Source organism: Drosophila rhopaloa, unplaced genomic scaffold (genome assembly GCF_018152115.1).
Source record: "Drosophila rhopaloa isolate 14029-0021.01 unplaced genomic scaffold, ASM1815211v1 contig_3, whole genome shotgun sequence".
Lineage (NCBI taxonomy): Eukaryota > Metazoa > Arthropoda > Insecta > Diptera > Drosophilidae > Drosophila > Drosophila rhopaloa.
The window spans coordinates 18,669,146-18,685,492 of NW_025335123.1; the positions used below are offsets into that span (position 1 = coordinate 18,669,146).

The 16,347-nt window shown below is 38.3% G+C and overlaps 2 protein-coding genes across 5 annotated transcripts in view; one reads left to right on the forward strand and one right to left on the reverse strand.

The window, feature by feature from the left end:
• Positions 1-16,347, forward strand: part of LOC108043247 (broad-complex core protein) — a 126,766-nt gene that overhangs the window by 11,533 nt on the left and 98,886 nt on the right. The gene's annotated exons all lie outside the window — the stretch shown is intronic.
• LOC108043248 lies at positions 1,233-3,190 on the reverse strand. Its single transcript, XM_017121860.2, has 2 exons — positions 2,731-3,190; positions 1,233-2,258 (listed from the first exon to the last, which is right to left on the reverse strand). Exons 1-2 carry the CDS (start codon positions 2,992-2,994, stop codon positions 1,587-1,589), a joined length of 936 nt encoding a protein of 311 aa, XP_016977349.1. The 5' UTR covers positions 2,995-3,190; the 3' UTR covers positions 1,233-1,586.

Sequence of the window (16,347 nt, forward strand, 5' to 3'; positions counted from 1 at the left end):
ATTCTTTCAGAAATCAATAAAAAAACTAGGCACTTTTGAGAACCTTATAAACTATTTCAAAAATCAACCCAAAGGTTTAATATTTTGAATATAATTCTGTTGTATAAATCTGCTGCCAAACAGGTAGAATATAAAATTACTGAATCAATTCTACGAAAAAATATCCCGTAAAAACTAAAGATTGCCAAAAAGGCAGAACGCAAAAAAATGTTTAGTGACATAGGCAGTCCAAAAAAATTAAACAAACTGAATTTTGTACAGTTGTTTCTGGCTTGTATCTTTTCTAAATCTTTCTCTCTGCTCCTTCTCTATGCGGAATTGAAATGTTTTTTTTTTGTTTGACTTTGCAGAATTAGCAGCCGCGAAAAAAAAGTTTTGCGAATTTTTTTTTCGTTTCTCTCATTGTTTTTATTGTTGTTATTTTTTGGGTAACGCACAAAAGCGCGTGGAGAACAGCAACGAAAAAAAAAATAGTAGAAAACGTAGAAGAAGAGCTGTCTCCGAATTTGGGTCAAATGCCCAACGTCGCTGCGTGCCGATTTGCAAAAAAAAAAAAAAAAACTTTTGCGAATTTTTTTGTTTCTGCCTCTGCCGATTTTATTTATCTTTTTTTTTTGGCTTTTATGCCAGTATGTGTGTGCTAATGTTTTATTAGCTATTGTTGCTGTTGTTGTTGGTGCTTAACTAACGGTTCATCAAAATGATTGCGCCCGCTTGGAAACTAGAAAAAAAAAAGAATAAAAAAAAAGAAGTCGGGAAATACGAGTAACATGCGGCAATAGACGAAATAAAATGCCATAAAATTGCCTAGAAAATTGTTAGTGTTTTTTCATGTTGTCTCGACCGAAATGTTAAGATCTCAATGGTTTTAATTACAGTATTTATGGGGGACTTTTTATGTTGGCGATCAGTTGAAGCGAATGAAAGAGGTATTCTCCGTGCCTAATTAAACTAAGGCTTGGGAAAGTGGATGCCATTTATTCTATTCCTTTTTCCTCTTCAACTTCTTTGAATTTATCGATTGACTAATTTATAATCAAGGCTTTGCATAAATATTCGATGACCAATACTTTTAAAAAATTTTTTGAAACCTATACTTTCTGTATACAAATGTAAAACCCTTTTTTGTGCTTTAATTTTCTAGAGTCATTTGCTTATTTTAATTACTTATTATTAATTATTACTTATTACCCACAAAATTGTTCTTAAATAAAACATTCGTACACCTCAAATTATTAAATGAAGAATTTAACAATTACTTTAATTTTGTATGTTTTTTAATTACATATTTCGTATACTTGATTTTTTTACATTGAACTTACAACTTTTTGTTCGCAATCTTAACATAAATTATGCACACTAATTTCTTACTTTCAATTTACTGAATACCGAAAAAGGCGATTTTGTTTAACCTCGAACGTTGGACCTTAAAACCCTAACTAACATGATGTGTGGATCTACATTAATTTGTTACTTTCAATTTGACACCTACAACCCATCGTATTGAACTGTGCAATCTGTGTTTATGTTTTATCTGTGTGCAAGGCTTTCTGGGTAAAAATACACTGTGCGCATCAAGAAGTAGGTTATGATTTGGTCTTCAGAGGCTGGTGCATCATGAGTCGCCGGCGGACACAGCCGATGGCCAGATCCCAGTTGTGGGCCGTCTTCAGATCCTCCTCCTTGGCAGATCGCTTGGCCTTTGAACCGCCACCAGATGGACACTTTCGTTTAATCGCCGTTGTCGTCTTCTTTCTCTGCAACTTGGAAACTACTCCGGTTGTGGGTTTTTCCGGTACTATTTTGGCCTGTTCCGCAGTGCCAACTTTCTTCACCCGATGGTGATTTTTCCCCTGACGCCGACGTCCGGATTTCTTCATTTGCACACTGACCATCGAGAGGATCTGTCTGATGGACCGGACACGCCTGACGGCCGGCGAGGGAGTTAGACTGCGAATTCGGCGACCGGACGATGGCGATACTCTGGAAAATTTGCGATTGGGTGCCGGCGGTACTCGCATTGCAGCTGCTTTGGGTGGCAAGTCCAGCAGATTGTCGTACTTGGGCCGCTTTTCGATCAGGGCACTACCAATGCGCGACGGTTTCGGGGGCGGCTTGTAGGACTCCAGGGTGTAGCGGGTGGACCGCTTGCCACCCACCGAGGAGCGGCCCAGCGACCACAGGCCCTTGCTCTCCTTCTGGAAGGCGCGGTAGATCAGGTGCCGCGGCACTGGAATTGGCAGCTCCGCGTGACGTTGCTGAACGGAAAAATTAAAGAAGATTGGAATAAATTATAGCTCTAAAAATTAACCACATTAAAATTATAACTTCAAAGCCGATTATTTGAACCCTATTTGTCGAGTTATGAGCTGTAATGTTTTTTGGATTTTAAGAAACACAGATATGGCTTTGCCTTTTTATTAAAGATCAATTGTATTGACTAATTTGAAAATAAATTATATTCTTTACTGATATATACACTAAAAGTCCCAAGAGACAATTATTTTGGAAGCCTGAATTTTAGATTAGGGAACACTGACTAGTTTATGAAAATCAAATTAATAAACCTATTTTATATATTCCTATTGTTCTTAAAAATCATAAATAGGCATAAGAAATAATTAATAAAAATATATTGCCAGATTAGAACCATGAAATAAATATTCATAAAATAGAATACAATTTGAAATGTTCTGCTTCTTGTCCCCAGTAAATTCCAGATGGACTTACCGAATCGTAGAGCTCCCGCTGGCGCATACTTAATCCCGGCCAGGTTAAAGCCGCCCGCTCCAAACCCTCGTCGATGCTGCAGTTGTGCATGATGCACAGTTCGCGGACGCAGTTGTAGAACTGCAACGGATTGGCATCCCGCGGCTTAAACCGGCTCAAGGCCTTGATCAGTCGGGCACGCTGATCCCGCTTTTGGTCCTTCGAGGACTCCGTGGCGGATACGGGGATATAGGCCTCTTCTGCTCCTTCCTGGTCCTTGGCCATCGCGATTCAGTCACAATATTCTGCGATAGTGCGAACAAATCAAGCGAACTTTCAATTTTGAATCGAGATCTGTTTTTTGAGTTTCGTTCAAGAATCTTTCCGGTTTTTAGTCAGACATTGAGAATTTTAACAAATATGTATATAAAATCAAAAATGAGTCGGTTATGTCTATTCCGGACCAGCACTCTGAATAAAATGACTTTGGAAATGGAAAACACTTCTGACATATTCAAATTAAAAGGCAACGACTACTGGGGGGGAAAAATTATTCAGTTAAGGTGGGTAGATCTTTGAGGAATATATTATTATATAATTTATATTTATATATATAAAAATATTCTCCAAAGAAAAGATAATGATAAATTTATTTAAAAGGAAGGTAAAAATGTATAAGCTTGAGTGTAATTATAGAATAAGAAATACAAAATGTTTGATATATAATAATAGACAAAGAAGTAGTTTAAAAGTGTATCAAAATAAAAAAATGGGTGGGAATAAAATAGAAAAAAAAAGAAAAAAACCTGGTAACAGATTGAAGTGAACAGCTGGACACAATGGATCTGCATACATTGCATCGATCGATCGATGAAGGGTATTTGATGACAAAAAGCTCTATTGATCTGAATTTGAAGTAGAAACGGAAATGACTGACCTATCTTAAATATATAACTGCATTGTTAAATTCCTTGACGTAACATGTAACTACCGGAATCACCGGAAATAGGTCTTAAATTTTCTTTAACAAATAAATCTTTCTGGCGATAAGAAAGTGTCGTAATCATAATAACGAACCTTGTGGGTATTGTGTTGAGTAACATATATTTTTTATTAACCGACGGAGTTTACTACGCCAACTTTATGTTCAGAATGGCAGCTTTTTAATATTTGTTAAGATTTCAAGTAAAAGCAGATATATTTGAAAGGTTTTTTCGATCGATGAATAGTTTTGGTTGATCGGCCTTCACATTTAACCCATTCTTCCCTTGAAATTCGTTTGGATTTGTGGTGGCTAAAACTAAAAATGGCTGCCAATGGGTTAAATGTGCCACAATCGCGCCCTCTCTTTCATTCGCACTCTAGGGGCACTATTTCCATCCCGCACACACAAACACAGGCACACACACACACGCACTGGAGGGTTAGCAACCCTTACCGCTGCACGTGTGTGCGAATTCTCACCCTCAAAAAAAAGAGGAAAAAAAGCGAGGCATTTGTTCGACCATTAAATGCGTTCAGCCAAGAACTACTATAAGAGAGGGGGTGGGGGGTTGAAAGGTGGAGGAATAGGAACAGGAAGAATAGTGTGTATTTCCCTAGCTTAGGTTTGTGTGTGTGTGTGTGTGAGTGTGGATGTCCTTAGCTGTAATCGAGCTACCCCTGCCCACCAAAATAAATAAGGGAAAGAGAATCAGCCAGCACACACACACCACGCCTCCTCTTTGACCTACACTGGCAGAAATGGTGTTATATTTCATAAGAAAGTTGAATTAGTTATTTAGTCTAGTATCACATGAACCATGCCTGATAAAACTAAGCCCACAAAAAATAGTGCTCACAAAAACAAGTACCTTCATAGTTTTTTGAAATATATACTCATTTTATTTTAATTTACTACTTAATGTTATTAAGAAAATTCAAAATAAAACTGTATAGTTTGCACACAAAACTATTACTAATTCAATTTAAAATAACATTTGGAAATTAATATCGTAATAAACATAATTTTTGAACATCCTGAATAGCACCAATAAATTTTTATTCAATTAAATACAATCCAAATAATTAAAGGAATTAAAGTGATTTTTTTTAAACTTTGTTTTGCTTTTTGCTTACACTTTTTTTGACAGTGTGAATATTTGAGCCTTGTCTTTGGGGCCTTGCGTGTTTCGATTGTTGTTACTATTGTTGTTCCTGTTTTTGGGGGTTTTTCTGTAGCGATTTTACAACAAATATTTGGACTATTCGTAGACATCCAATATGCATGGTTTTAATGTTTTATACCAAAAGGAACGGCAGAGCGAGAGGGAAATAGGCTGGAGGAAGTGCAGGGCGGCCATTGGAATGAAGTTATAGGAGAGGTAAACATATATGCATGTGTAAATGCACTTGCACAGGTATAAATATATGTATTTGTCCGTATATATATATATATATACATATATATATCTCCCTTTTCGCCCAACGAATCGCTGGAGCGTGCAGTGTGCGAGGGAGATGGGCGGATGGGTGAGGCGGGGGAGGGGGGGGCATCGTCATGTCTCGTGTGAAAATATGTTTTCTTTCATCTTTTTTGTTGTTTTTTTTTTTACTTTTTATTTTTTTTTTCTTTTTACACAATTTGCATTTGCGCAAAAAGTGCAAAAGTTGACACACGCAAAACTCGTCAGCTTATTAGTGTCAATGTGTGTGTGTTTTAGTGCGAGTGTGAGTGTGCGTGTGTGGGGATGCACATAGTGCACTATATATATGCGTATGTATATGTGTTCGCCATTTTGCTGGCCAGTTTACCCATTTTTTTGCACTGCCCATTTATAATTTTATTTGTATTTTCCTTTAACCTTCCGAGAACCCACAATGCACTTAATGAAATTCTTTTTTAACGTATTTTCTCCATCTCTTTTCCTCTCGTTGCAGGTGAGTGGCGCTTTTTTATTTATTAATGGATTTTCCATTTACCCTTGAGAACGGTTTGACACAAGGATTGGCGGCCAAGCGAACAACTTGACGTCATGCCAAAAAAACGAAAGAATATACCGAAAGCCACCGAAGTTGCATCGAAAAAATGTACATAAAAAGTAAGCTAATTGGGACAGGTAAGGTCCAAGCTAACGTATAAATCAATTGGAAATAATTTACTGGGTAATGAAAATGGAATTGATCAAATGACTCCAGTTAATTGAAGTCTACTCTACAAAGGTGTTCTTTTGCTTCCTTTTTATGATCTTTATGGACAAATATATATAGCAGTTGATTAAAAGAGGGTTTATTTGGCTTTGAAATTGAAGATTAAAGGACATTTTTGGATAATTTACAAAATGAATAAAATTAATCTTAAAAGTGCTTATAAATATAATTAATCTTCTAATTTTCGTTTTAATTTCATTAGTCAAATATAAAACCTTATGATCTTATGAAATAAATTTCAGCTGCGACTTATAACTCAGCAGTCCAGTAAAAATTTAAAAAACAATCTTTATTCAATTTTAAGCACTGCACTGTTTATGCAACGTAAATGTTTACCAAATATATCAGGCAGCAAAAATTGCTGCCTCATCTGGGCAACCCTTTTCCTCATTTCCCCCCATTTTTTTCTGGCTCTCATAATTTTTTGTGTGGGCTGCGAAAAAGTTGCGAATGTCAACAAACAATTCCAACAGAGGCAGTAGTGTGGAGATTTTGTTCTTCCTGCAATCGAAAGACTTGAAAAGTAAACAATAACAAAGTAGCAAAATAGTGGGAAAAAATCAACAATAAATACTAATAGAATATGACAATGTTGCGTGGGTATGTGATAAGCGAAAATAATTTCAATCCAATGATGCCAACTGAAACTGAAAGGTAGATGAGTTGCGATCGCAACTGACAAGAGTTTGCACAAGAAAGAAAATAGTTTTGCTCTAAATAAAAAATAAATATTCCAAATATCAATTAAAACAACAAATAAAATGGTTATTCAAACAATTTTTGTATGTGGTTATTAAAACTTTTAAAATTTGTTTTTTTATCATTACTATGGTATTTTTTTCCTGTGTTTTTTTGCCCCATACTCTCGAATCTTCTTCTGTGCTGCAAGTGTTGTGCTTTTGGCATTTTCCGGCATGACGGAATGAGCCCAGCTGCAACCCACTATTCCTACACTTTGGTTCCGAAAGCTACTTGGCAGCCTCCCACTGATCTTCGCCGGGCAACTCGTTCTTATCTGGATTTACTCTTTCTTCTGGAATTTACCAAAATATTAGAAAAAATTTAATCATCAACAAAGGATATCCCAAATATAGGTATTGGAAATATTTTTTAAAATTGTTTTCTTGGTGCGAAAAGAATAGTTATTTAAACATCAAAGTTGGGTTGGTATTCAATTGACACAAAAATTTAGTTAAAGAAAACACGAACACTTTGAAAGGAAATATTAATTAATTTTGGAATTATTTAAATTTTGTGAATTGTTAATAGTGCATCCAGAGCTTGTGCTCTTAATGTTTCTGAGGCGTTTTGTCTTTCTTCTGACTTAAGTTGCAGCTCCTGATGTGGTTGTTGTTGCACTGCTGCAATGGTTGTTGCTGTTGCAAATGCAATTTTTGTTGCTGTTGCACTTTGGTTTTAGTTTTTTTGCTGCACGCAGAGCACGCATTTCCAGCGTGAAATGCAATTTCTGCGCTAGAGGAATTTCAATTGTGTTGGTGTGGCAAGAAGGGGGGGATAAGCGCGGGAGGCGTTGTTCCTAGTCTTCAACTCGGACTTTGGTACACTCGGAAAATTCATGAAATAAATTGACCAAAAAAAAAAAAATACAAAACTCTTAAAACTTTTAAACAAATGTGGAGTATTTCTAGACCTCAATGCAATTTGATTTCAATTACAAAATACAATGTTATTAACACTTAATATAAATACAAATTTTATAGTTTATAAAGAGCCGAAAAATATAATATATTATTTAAATAGACCTCTTATACAATTTTACAATGTAAATATTTTAAATTTAATATTTATAAGCGCGAAAATAAAACCAGATAATTAAGGAAACAAAAGATGGCGAGTTTAGCGCTTGTTTTTGTGGAGTTTTTAGTCAAGTCATGATGTTTTTCCGTTTTTTTTGTTTTTCAAATATGTGTAGTTTCATAGTTTTCTTAGTCCCAATCTTTTCCCCCAGTGCATGCATGTGTATAATTTGGTTTTCCTTGTGCCGTTGCAACTCCCGCAACTGCAGCTCAGAAACTCAGAAATAAATGGATGGATGATGGGCCAAGTCAGTCTTGGTCTTCAGTCTTCAGTCTGCAGTCTGCAGTCTTCAGTCTTCAGTCTTTAGTCTTCGCTTTGGTTTAGACCCGGTTCAGTTTTGGCGTTCGTCAGTTTGTCAGTCATTCAGTCAGTCAAACGCACGACGCTCACGCAGAGCACGCAACTCGAATTGTCTTCGCTCGATTCTTCGCCCCTCTTCTTCAGTCTACAGTCTTCAGTCCGCAGTCTACAATCTACAGTCTTCTCTTTTGCGGCATTTCTTCCGCAGCCCCAGCTTCCACTTTTCTTCTCCTGTTTCTCGTTTCTGTGCACTTCTTTTAATGTTAGTTGAACTTGGAGGCCACAGCAAATTGCAGCTCTTCCACACAATTTCCAAGACGTCAAAATCTATTGTTGCTCTTGGAGATTTGGACTTGTGCGGGTGTTTTTCTCCAGCCCGTTCTTCCTGTTCTTCTGGCTGTTTCAAATCGAAATAAGAGGAGCCGAGCAGCGATCTTTTTGATCTTGATAAGCAAATCAAAGTGGAGCATGAGAAGAATTGCGAGTGGCGAATTGCAGGGTGGAAAATATTTGTGTCACGAAATGCATACCCCAGAATCTCTAAATATCTGTGATCTGAAACTGTTTTTAATAAGTTTTCAAATTTCTTTACCCTCTTTTACACTTATTATAGAAGAAAGCCTTAAAATTTTAAAGAAAACTTATGCTTAATACTTATAAATAAAAGTGATATTGCTTATAAATTTTGTATGAATCCTTAATGGCTTTCATATTTACATTCCTTTGGCTTCAAAAGTCATTAAAAATTCAATAAAATTGATTTTATCGATAAAGTTTCTAAAAGCAATGTTGTTCTATATCTGCGATCCCTTAAATACACCCATCCCCGATCCCAATGGTATTATTAAAATGGATAACCCCAGGCAGCAGATGTCGATAAGGATGAATACAAACAGGCAGCAAGTAGTTAACACGAAACGAATCAAAGGACCAAAGGAAACCGAAAAAAGAGTTTCCAAAAATGTTAATTTTATTCATCACCGAATTCGTGAATATGTATGGGATTATATGTAGATATAGCCATTTATATATGATGTACATACATATGTATATCGACACTTTGCGAGGCGCGTGCCTGGAAATACAGAGCGGAAAATTTGCTCCTTTCGGGCACGTTCCAGCTGGCTTCAGTTTTTAGCTCTTAACCCAGCAATGCCCTGCCCCTCATTTATGTTAATTATTCGCCACGGCTAATTATGTGAGCAGACCCTCTTTAGAGGGTTAAGGACCCGCCGACCCGCCAAGGGGCTAAATCGAGTAATTTTCATGGCAATTTCTGCGTAATTCGCTCGCCCAGTCGCATGTCTGGCGACAAATGCCGGAATCTATAAAATAAATAATAAAATAATGTGCGCACCCTCGAAGGGAAAGAAAAGGGAGGGAGTGTCCTTCTGTACTGCTACTGTTGCTACTGTAACTATATAATTATCGTAATTATTTTAATTGCACCTCGAAGAAGGCTGAAAAAAAAATACAAAAAAAAAAGGAAAACGCAAGGCAAAATGAAAAATAAAATATGTAAACAAGGATCGAAAGCGACGGAATAGACACGGAGATAATGAATAATGAATTTTAATTGAAATAATGAAAAAGGTCAGTGGGTTCGTTTAAAAACTTCTGAGAACTGGGGGGTATGTGCAGAATAAAATATAGTTAAGTAAATGAAAGTGTCCATAGACTTACAACTAAAATCTATTTGTGAAACTATTTCTTATATAATGTAACTATACTTATGTAGTATTCTCTTATTCTCAAGCACTTTTTAAACTCAAGTCAATTGAACCTCAGGTGTTTTACAAACCTAAAAAGGTATATAATGCTCATCTTGGGTGAAAGGATTCTCCAAAATGTTAGCTGTTGGACCACAGAAGATGTTTGCACATTAATCAAAGCAATCCCCCAATATGCCAACTGAATTCGAGCATTGATACGAAACCCGATAATTTTGTATTGGCTTCCCGACAGATTCTCCTCGGCAGGCCCAAGTTCAATATCTTCTGGCTGCTCCTCCACTCCGCTCCTTTGTGGTTGTGGCCAACTGAGTGGTGGTGCCCTGCAACTGGTCAAACCACAATAACTGCAGGTCCAAGACCTGCCCAAAAAATAAAGAAAGAAAAAAAAGGAAAACAGGCAGCAGATAAAAGAAAGAGGCCATAAGCAAAAACTGCTGTTCCAACTGCTGTCCGTAAGTCCGGTTGTCCGTTTGTCCAGTTGTCCGTTTGTCCAGTTGTCCGCTTGTCCAGTTGTCCGCTTGTCCAGTTGTCCGCTTGTCCATATGTCCGTTTGTCCGTAAGTCTGTGTGTCCGTTTGTCCGTCCGTGGAGTGTCTGTTGCTGCTGGCTACTCTTTTGGAGCCCTTTTTTGCCGGTGGTCCTGCCACTCGCGCCTCTTTTTGTTCTCGACTTCTCGACTCCTTTTTGGACCGCAATCAATGTGGAGTTGGCTCTGTTTTTTTTTTTTTTGGTTTTCTCCTGTTCCTTTATTATTTTTTTCCATTTTTACTGCTGGCCATTGTTGCCTTTACTGCCCCGTTGTGTTGTGTGTGGTCAGTTTTGGTTTGCTGCCGCTGCTGTTTTTGGGTCCCCGAGTTGATTACTTAATTCTATTGATGACGTTTTGACTGATTGCCTTATGAGCTTTCACTTTTTGTGCTGCGGACTGCTGCTGCTCGGTTATTAACTGGTGCCGCTGTTATGAATTATTCATGCAACAACCACAAGGCGCACACTTTGTTGCCGCCTTGCTGAACTTTTTGCTCGGCTCGATGTCCGCTGCTCTGGGACTTCATCAGGCGATCGGATCCAATGCGATGCGATGCGATGCAATGCGATGCGATCGGATCGCATCGGATCGGATCCAAGTGGACGGTCTTGGTCTTGGTCTTGGGTATCCACTGGGTCTCTGCTCTCGTTAAACGTTTCAATTGACATTGCTGATTACACTGGTCGGCAGGGTTTGGAACTTTATTTATCGAAAGGATAGCAGTTTAGACAAGATTTTAATTTGCTAAATTGTTGAAAGTTTTGCATTTGATTCAGACAATAAACATATCTTTAAGGCCATTGGTCACTCAATTTTAGTTTGTGTCAGGTTGCAAGGTCACACTGACTCTTTTGATGCTGAATTGGTTTTAGGAAATCCCATTGTAGATCCTCTAAATAAAAAGTAACATAGTTATGCTAGGAAAAGTGTACCAAAAAATACTGTAATATAATGTTTTTTGTCAGCATGAATACAGACACTAATTAACCATTTTTTTCTACAAGAAAAAAAAAACGCTTTTCATATAGGGCCACAATTTATTACCTGGCATTTTTTGAGTGCATTTCTTGTCGGATTTGCTGGGGAGTGTTTACCGCTAGATGACTTTATTAACGCCACCGGTGGTGGCAACATCATCATCATCGTCATCGCGAACGTCCAGCGTCTTGCAATCAAAGTCGCCGACAAAAGTTCCACGCTCATGGCCCATACATACAGTATACAGTCGCACTCATACGTATATGGCGGGCATGATTTAGTGTCAGGCACGGCGAATTCCTTCACACCTGCTAAAGTCTCGCTGTCATGTCAATAATGTCGAAAATGCAACAGCTCTTGCTCTCTCCTTCCTTCCTCCTCGGATGTCTCTTTCACTCCCGAGCGGAGTGATACCTGATAATGATGTGACAAAACAGCGGTCGAGATTTTTGCCCGCAGGCGAATTGAGGTGCATCTGGAAGGAGATGGCAGAAAAGAAGCGACCGCCTGAGGAGGAGTAGCAAAAAAAAATAAAAAAAAGAAAAAAACTTTACTGGAAGGGGTTTACCAGGGGGTACAGAACCCCCCACCCCCTGTCATTAACGTGATTTTGTTGCTGCTATGCGTTATTACGCGTGCGCAGCGTCGGAAAAAAGGTTATTTAAAAAATAAAAAAAATACTTGGAGGTGTGGAGTGCTTTTGGATGCTGCTACTACGAACTACTACCGACTACTACCTGTGTACTACCTCTCCTTTTGAGATATCGCCTGCCAACGTTAAGCTAAAGTGACACTTTGACAGCGATGCGTGATAAACGGCGAAAAAATGGCCACATGGCCTTTGTTGTGGGTTATTTCTGAACGGATTAGGTGCCTTTCCTAGTTTAAGCCTTTCATTTCGGGAGGAAAATTATAGGAAAGTCAGTTCAAAGTTTAGGAGGTAACGAATATTTATTGGACTTTCTATATAATACAACAATTTTGTTTCCCTAAGTTATTATATATGGTTAACGATTTTAGATCCTTATAAGTATACTAAGTATTTCTAATGATTTGATTAAGGTATTAATTTCAAAACATTAAAAATAATATATAATAATATAATGATAATACATAATTATTGTTCTTGGCCAACTAAGGATTCATGTGTTAATGGTTAAATGTGAAATGTGGTGGACTTGATTAAACTTCTGCTGCTACACAGCCGCACCCGCACTATAAGATCCCCACCCCCATTAACCCCCTGCCTGCCTGCCGCTCCTGACTTTAACCCCTGTGCGCCTGACAATGCGTCCACTGAAGTCGCATAAAAATGTTCGATGCCAGGCAAATAAAAAACTATAAAAACCTCCGGAGCACAAAACATGCCGAGACAACTTGAGAGGTGGGTGGGGGTGGGGTGGTATGTGATGTGTTTTGGGCGGGGGCTTTAGGGGGTTAAAGGGGGCCTGACACAAGCACACACAGTGGTCGCGTTTTAAAACGCGAACAAAACGCGTGGGCGCACAATAGAGTTGTTGCTGTTACTGTTTTCGATGTTGTAGTTTTTATACCCTTGCAGAGGGTATTATAATTTTGGTCAAAAGTGTGCAACGCAGTGAAGGAGACATCTCCGACCCTATAAAGTATATATATTCTTGATCAGGATCACCTCCTGAGTTGATATAGCCATGTCCGTCTGTCCGTCTGTCCGTCTGTCCGTCTGTCCGTCTGTCCGTCTGTCCGTCTGTCCGTCTGTCTGTCCGTCTGTCTGTTTCTACGCGAACTAGTCTCTCAGTTTTAAAGATATCGAATTCAAACTTTGCACACACCCTTCTTTCCTTTGCACGCAGTATATAAGTCGGAACGGCCGGGATCGGCCGGCTATATCCTATAGCTGCCATATAACTGATTGATCGGAAATGCCATAATTTTGGTGTTTGTCAAGTTAGGAAGTTGGGATTTTCTATGGGTTTTATATTTGGCCACTCAATCCGACATACCAAATTTCATAAGGATCGGCCGACTATATCCTATAGCTGCCATATAACTGATTGATCGGAAATGCCATAACTTTGGTGTTTGTAAAGTTAGGAAGTTGGGATTTTCTATGGGTGTTATATTTGGCCAGCCAATCCGACCTACCAAATTTCATAAGGATCGGCCGACTATATCCTATAGCTGCCATATAACTGAACGATTGGAAATGCCATAACTTTGGTATTTTTAAAGTTAGGAAGTTGGGATTTTTTATGAGTATTAAGAATGCATCATATGAATAATTTTGGAGAATATAATTTACAGAGTATTCTGCAAGGGTATATCAACTTCGGCTCCGCCCGAAGTTAGCTTTCCTTTCTTGTTTTTATTTTTTTTTGCTGTGGCTCGGTTGACTTGAGAGTTTGACTGCGCCGCTGGATTTTGACATTTTCTAACACGCGCCTGCCAAGCGGCATAAAAATTGACATATTATAATGTCATGGCGTCCCCGATTTGCGCCACTGCGTCCAACAAACATGCCAGCGAAGGCAGCCAAAATAAACAGCGGGAAAATCTCTCAATCCGTCAACGGAGGCTGCGTGGGTGGGCGGCAATAGAAAATGGAAATCCCGGGGCGGAGGGGGGCGTGGCAGCGTCCGCTCGACGGAAAAATCGAAGGCGCAGGCGCACACACACTCGCGCGTTTTGTTCAAGTTTTGTTTGCTGTCGTTTTGTTTTGACACAATTGTCGTTTACGTCTGAAGTTTCCTCTCCCCAATAACCTTTTTTCTTTCAGTCCTTGAACGAAATTATATTTTACCTTGGATGGTTAACTTTAATTTATAGGTCAAAACTTTATCAGTAAATAAAGTTTATTTAAAATAAACACTTATTATATTTTACATACAGATAATCTTTAACATTAACTTATTGATTTATTCCATTTAACTTTGCAACTAAATAAAAAAATAAAATAAATGAAGAGAAGTGTAAGTTCAGTAGTTATAGTTACAAATAAAATTTGAAAAATTAGGTAAGGTTCCAATAATTAGGGTTTTATAACATATTTATATTTAAACTTTTTTTTTCTAAAATACATGTCTAAAAAAATATAAGAAAAAAAATTATAAATTTTGTTGAGAAAAAAGGAAACACATTTGACTTTCCGTATCGGCGGTCAGTATTTCGTGTCGATAATTTCTGTGACAAAACTGTCGCGAACAACTCTCAACCCACAAGTTTCTTGGGGCCTCAGCACACGCACTTTTTTCCAGCATTTTTTCTTTTTTGCAATTTTTTTTTGTTGCTTATCTTTTTTTTGTTTATTTTTGTAGTCGGGACACAAACCGCAATTGAGTCTCTCAGTTGAGTTCAGTTGTTGTCTTTATCAGATTGTTGCAATTTTCTGTTGTTCAATGTTTTGCTGTTGTTGTTACTGCTATGTTTGTTGTTGTTTCTGTTGCTGATGTTGTTGTTGCACAGCCCGCACTCTCTATGGAAAGATCTTTATCAGGCTTTATAGGTACGCTTTGGTTTTACCCCCAACGAAAGCAACAAACATGGCAGAAAAACATGTAATGAAAATTATGACAAGCCAAAATCCACAATAAGCGAAAAAGAGAGAGCGATATATACATAGAAAGAAATAAGGATCAGTTGTTTAATCTAAAACGGAGCAAATTTGGCTTATGGTGTGACCATGCAACCAAAAGCTTTAACTATGTGACCGTTTTATTAGCATCTCATAATATGAGTTTCATTAACAAATGATTTTTAAAATTAAACCACAGCAAGGTCCCCAAAAACATAGTTTTTCTCTCCGTGTAGAGTTGGATAAGAAAAATTGTAATACGAAAAAATTATAATTCAATGGAAAATTGCGCCCACACACGCCTCACCAACAATTGTTGTTGGTTGTTTGGTTTTTGGCCTTATCGCGAAGCGGAAAGCGTTGTTGTTCAACGTTGTCAAAGTTGTTGCTCTGGTTGTTGTTATTTTGGTTGTTGTGTGTTGTATGTATGCTGAATTCTTTTCATTTTTGATTTCTCCTTCCTGCCGATGGTGATGGATTTGGAATTGCAATTTGATGTTCAATCAAATCTTGATTGCGGTTTATTTTTTGAGTGAAATTTTAAGCAATTTTCCTTTGAAAATGTGGGAGTGTTGATGTTTATATGGGGATACTAGTAAGAAATATATTAAAAAATGTTATAAATACATTTAGGATATAAGATTGTGCATTATTATTCTAGCTTTGTCAAAGGAGCATTGAATAAATTTCAGATACCTGCAGCCATGCACTGACATAAAATGTCGTTTAACGATCGATCGAGTTTAATTGTCCAGTTCCCAGATCACTTACCAATCACCACATAAAAATTGGATTAAATACGCGTTTTTCCCTCTTTCTCGCTGTTGAATCGTGAGTCGATTAACGATCATTACAAATTACACTTGCCATTCACGATCGCCGTTCTTTGGCTTTCCTGGAAACATAATTACCATGATTTCTAACCGTCTTTTAATTGAATTAAATACGAACAAGCGATCGGCTGCATAATAATAAATTGCCGTCGATTGACGATCGTTAGCAGTCGGCAAAAGCGAAAGTTGCGTTGGCCAAATTGGCCAAGATCGGATCGTAGAGCTCCTTCCTCCGCTCGATGTCGCTATATAGCCATATCCCGCTGTCTCTTTTCCTATCTCTCTATCCCTCTCTTTCCTTTTCTAAGTGATCTCTGTCGCCGGTAGTCGGTCGTCCTGCTCAGTTGTTGCTGTAAATTAAGATCGTGCGATTAGCGCTGACAGCGAGCTAGTGATCGGGCAATCGGTCGATCGGTCGGTCGATCAGTCGGTCGATCGGTCGGGCAATCGGCAAGATCGCGGGCTATCGATCGCGGCTCCTTGGGAGAGCTTTCTACATTTTTAATGAGCATTTCAGCTGCACCATCGATCGTGAGCCGGCGGCATCGGCATCTCTCTCTCTCCATTTCCATCCATCCATCCATCTTCATCCCGGTTGGCCGGAGTTCATCCATCCACGAACTCGGAAAGCCACAATACCTGTCCCGACTGTCGTGTGGGTGGGCCACGTCTCTGTTATCGGGGAATTATGAAATCCCCATAGAAATGG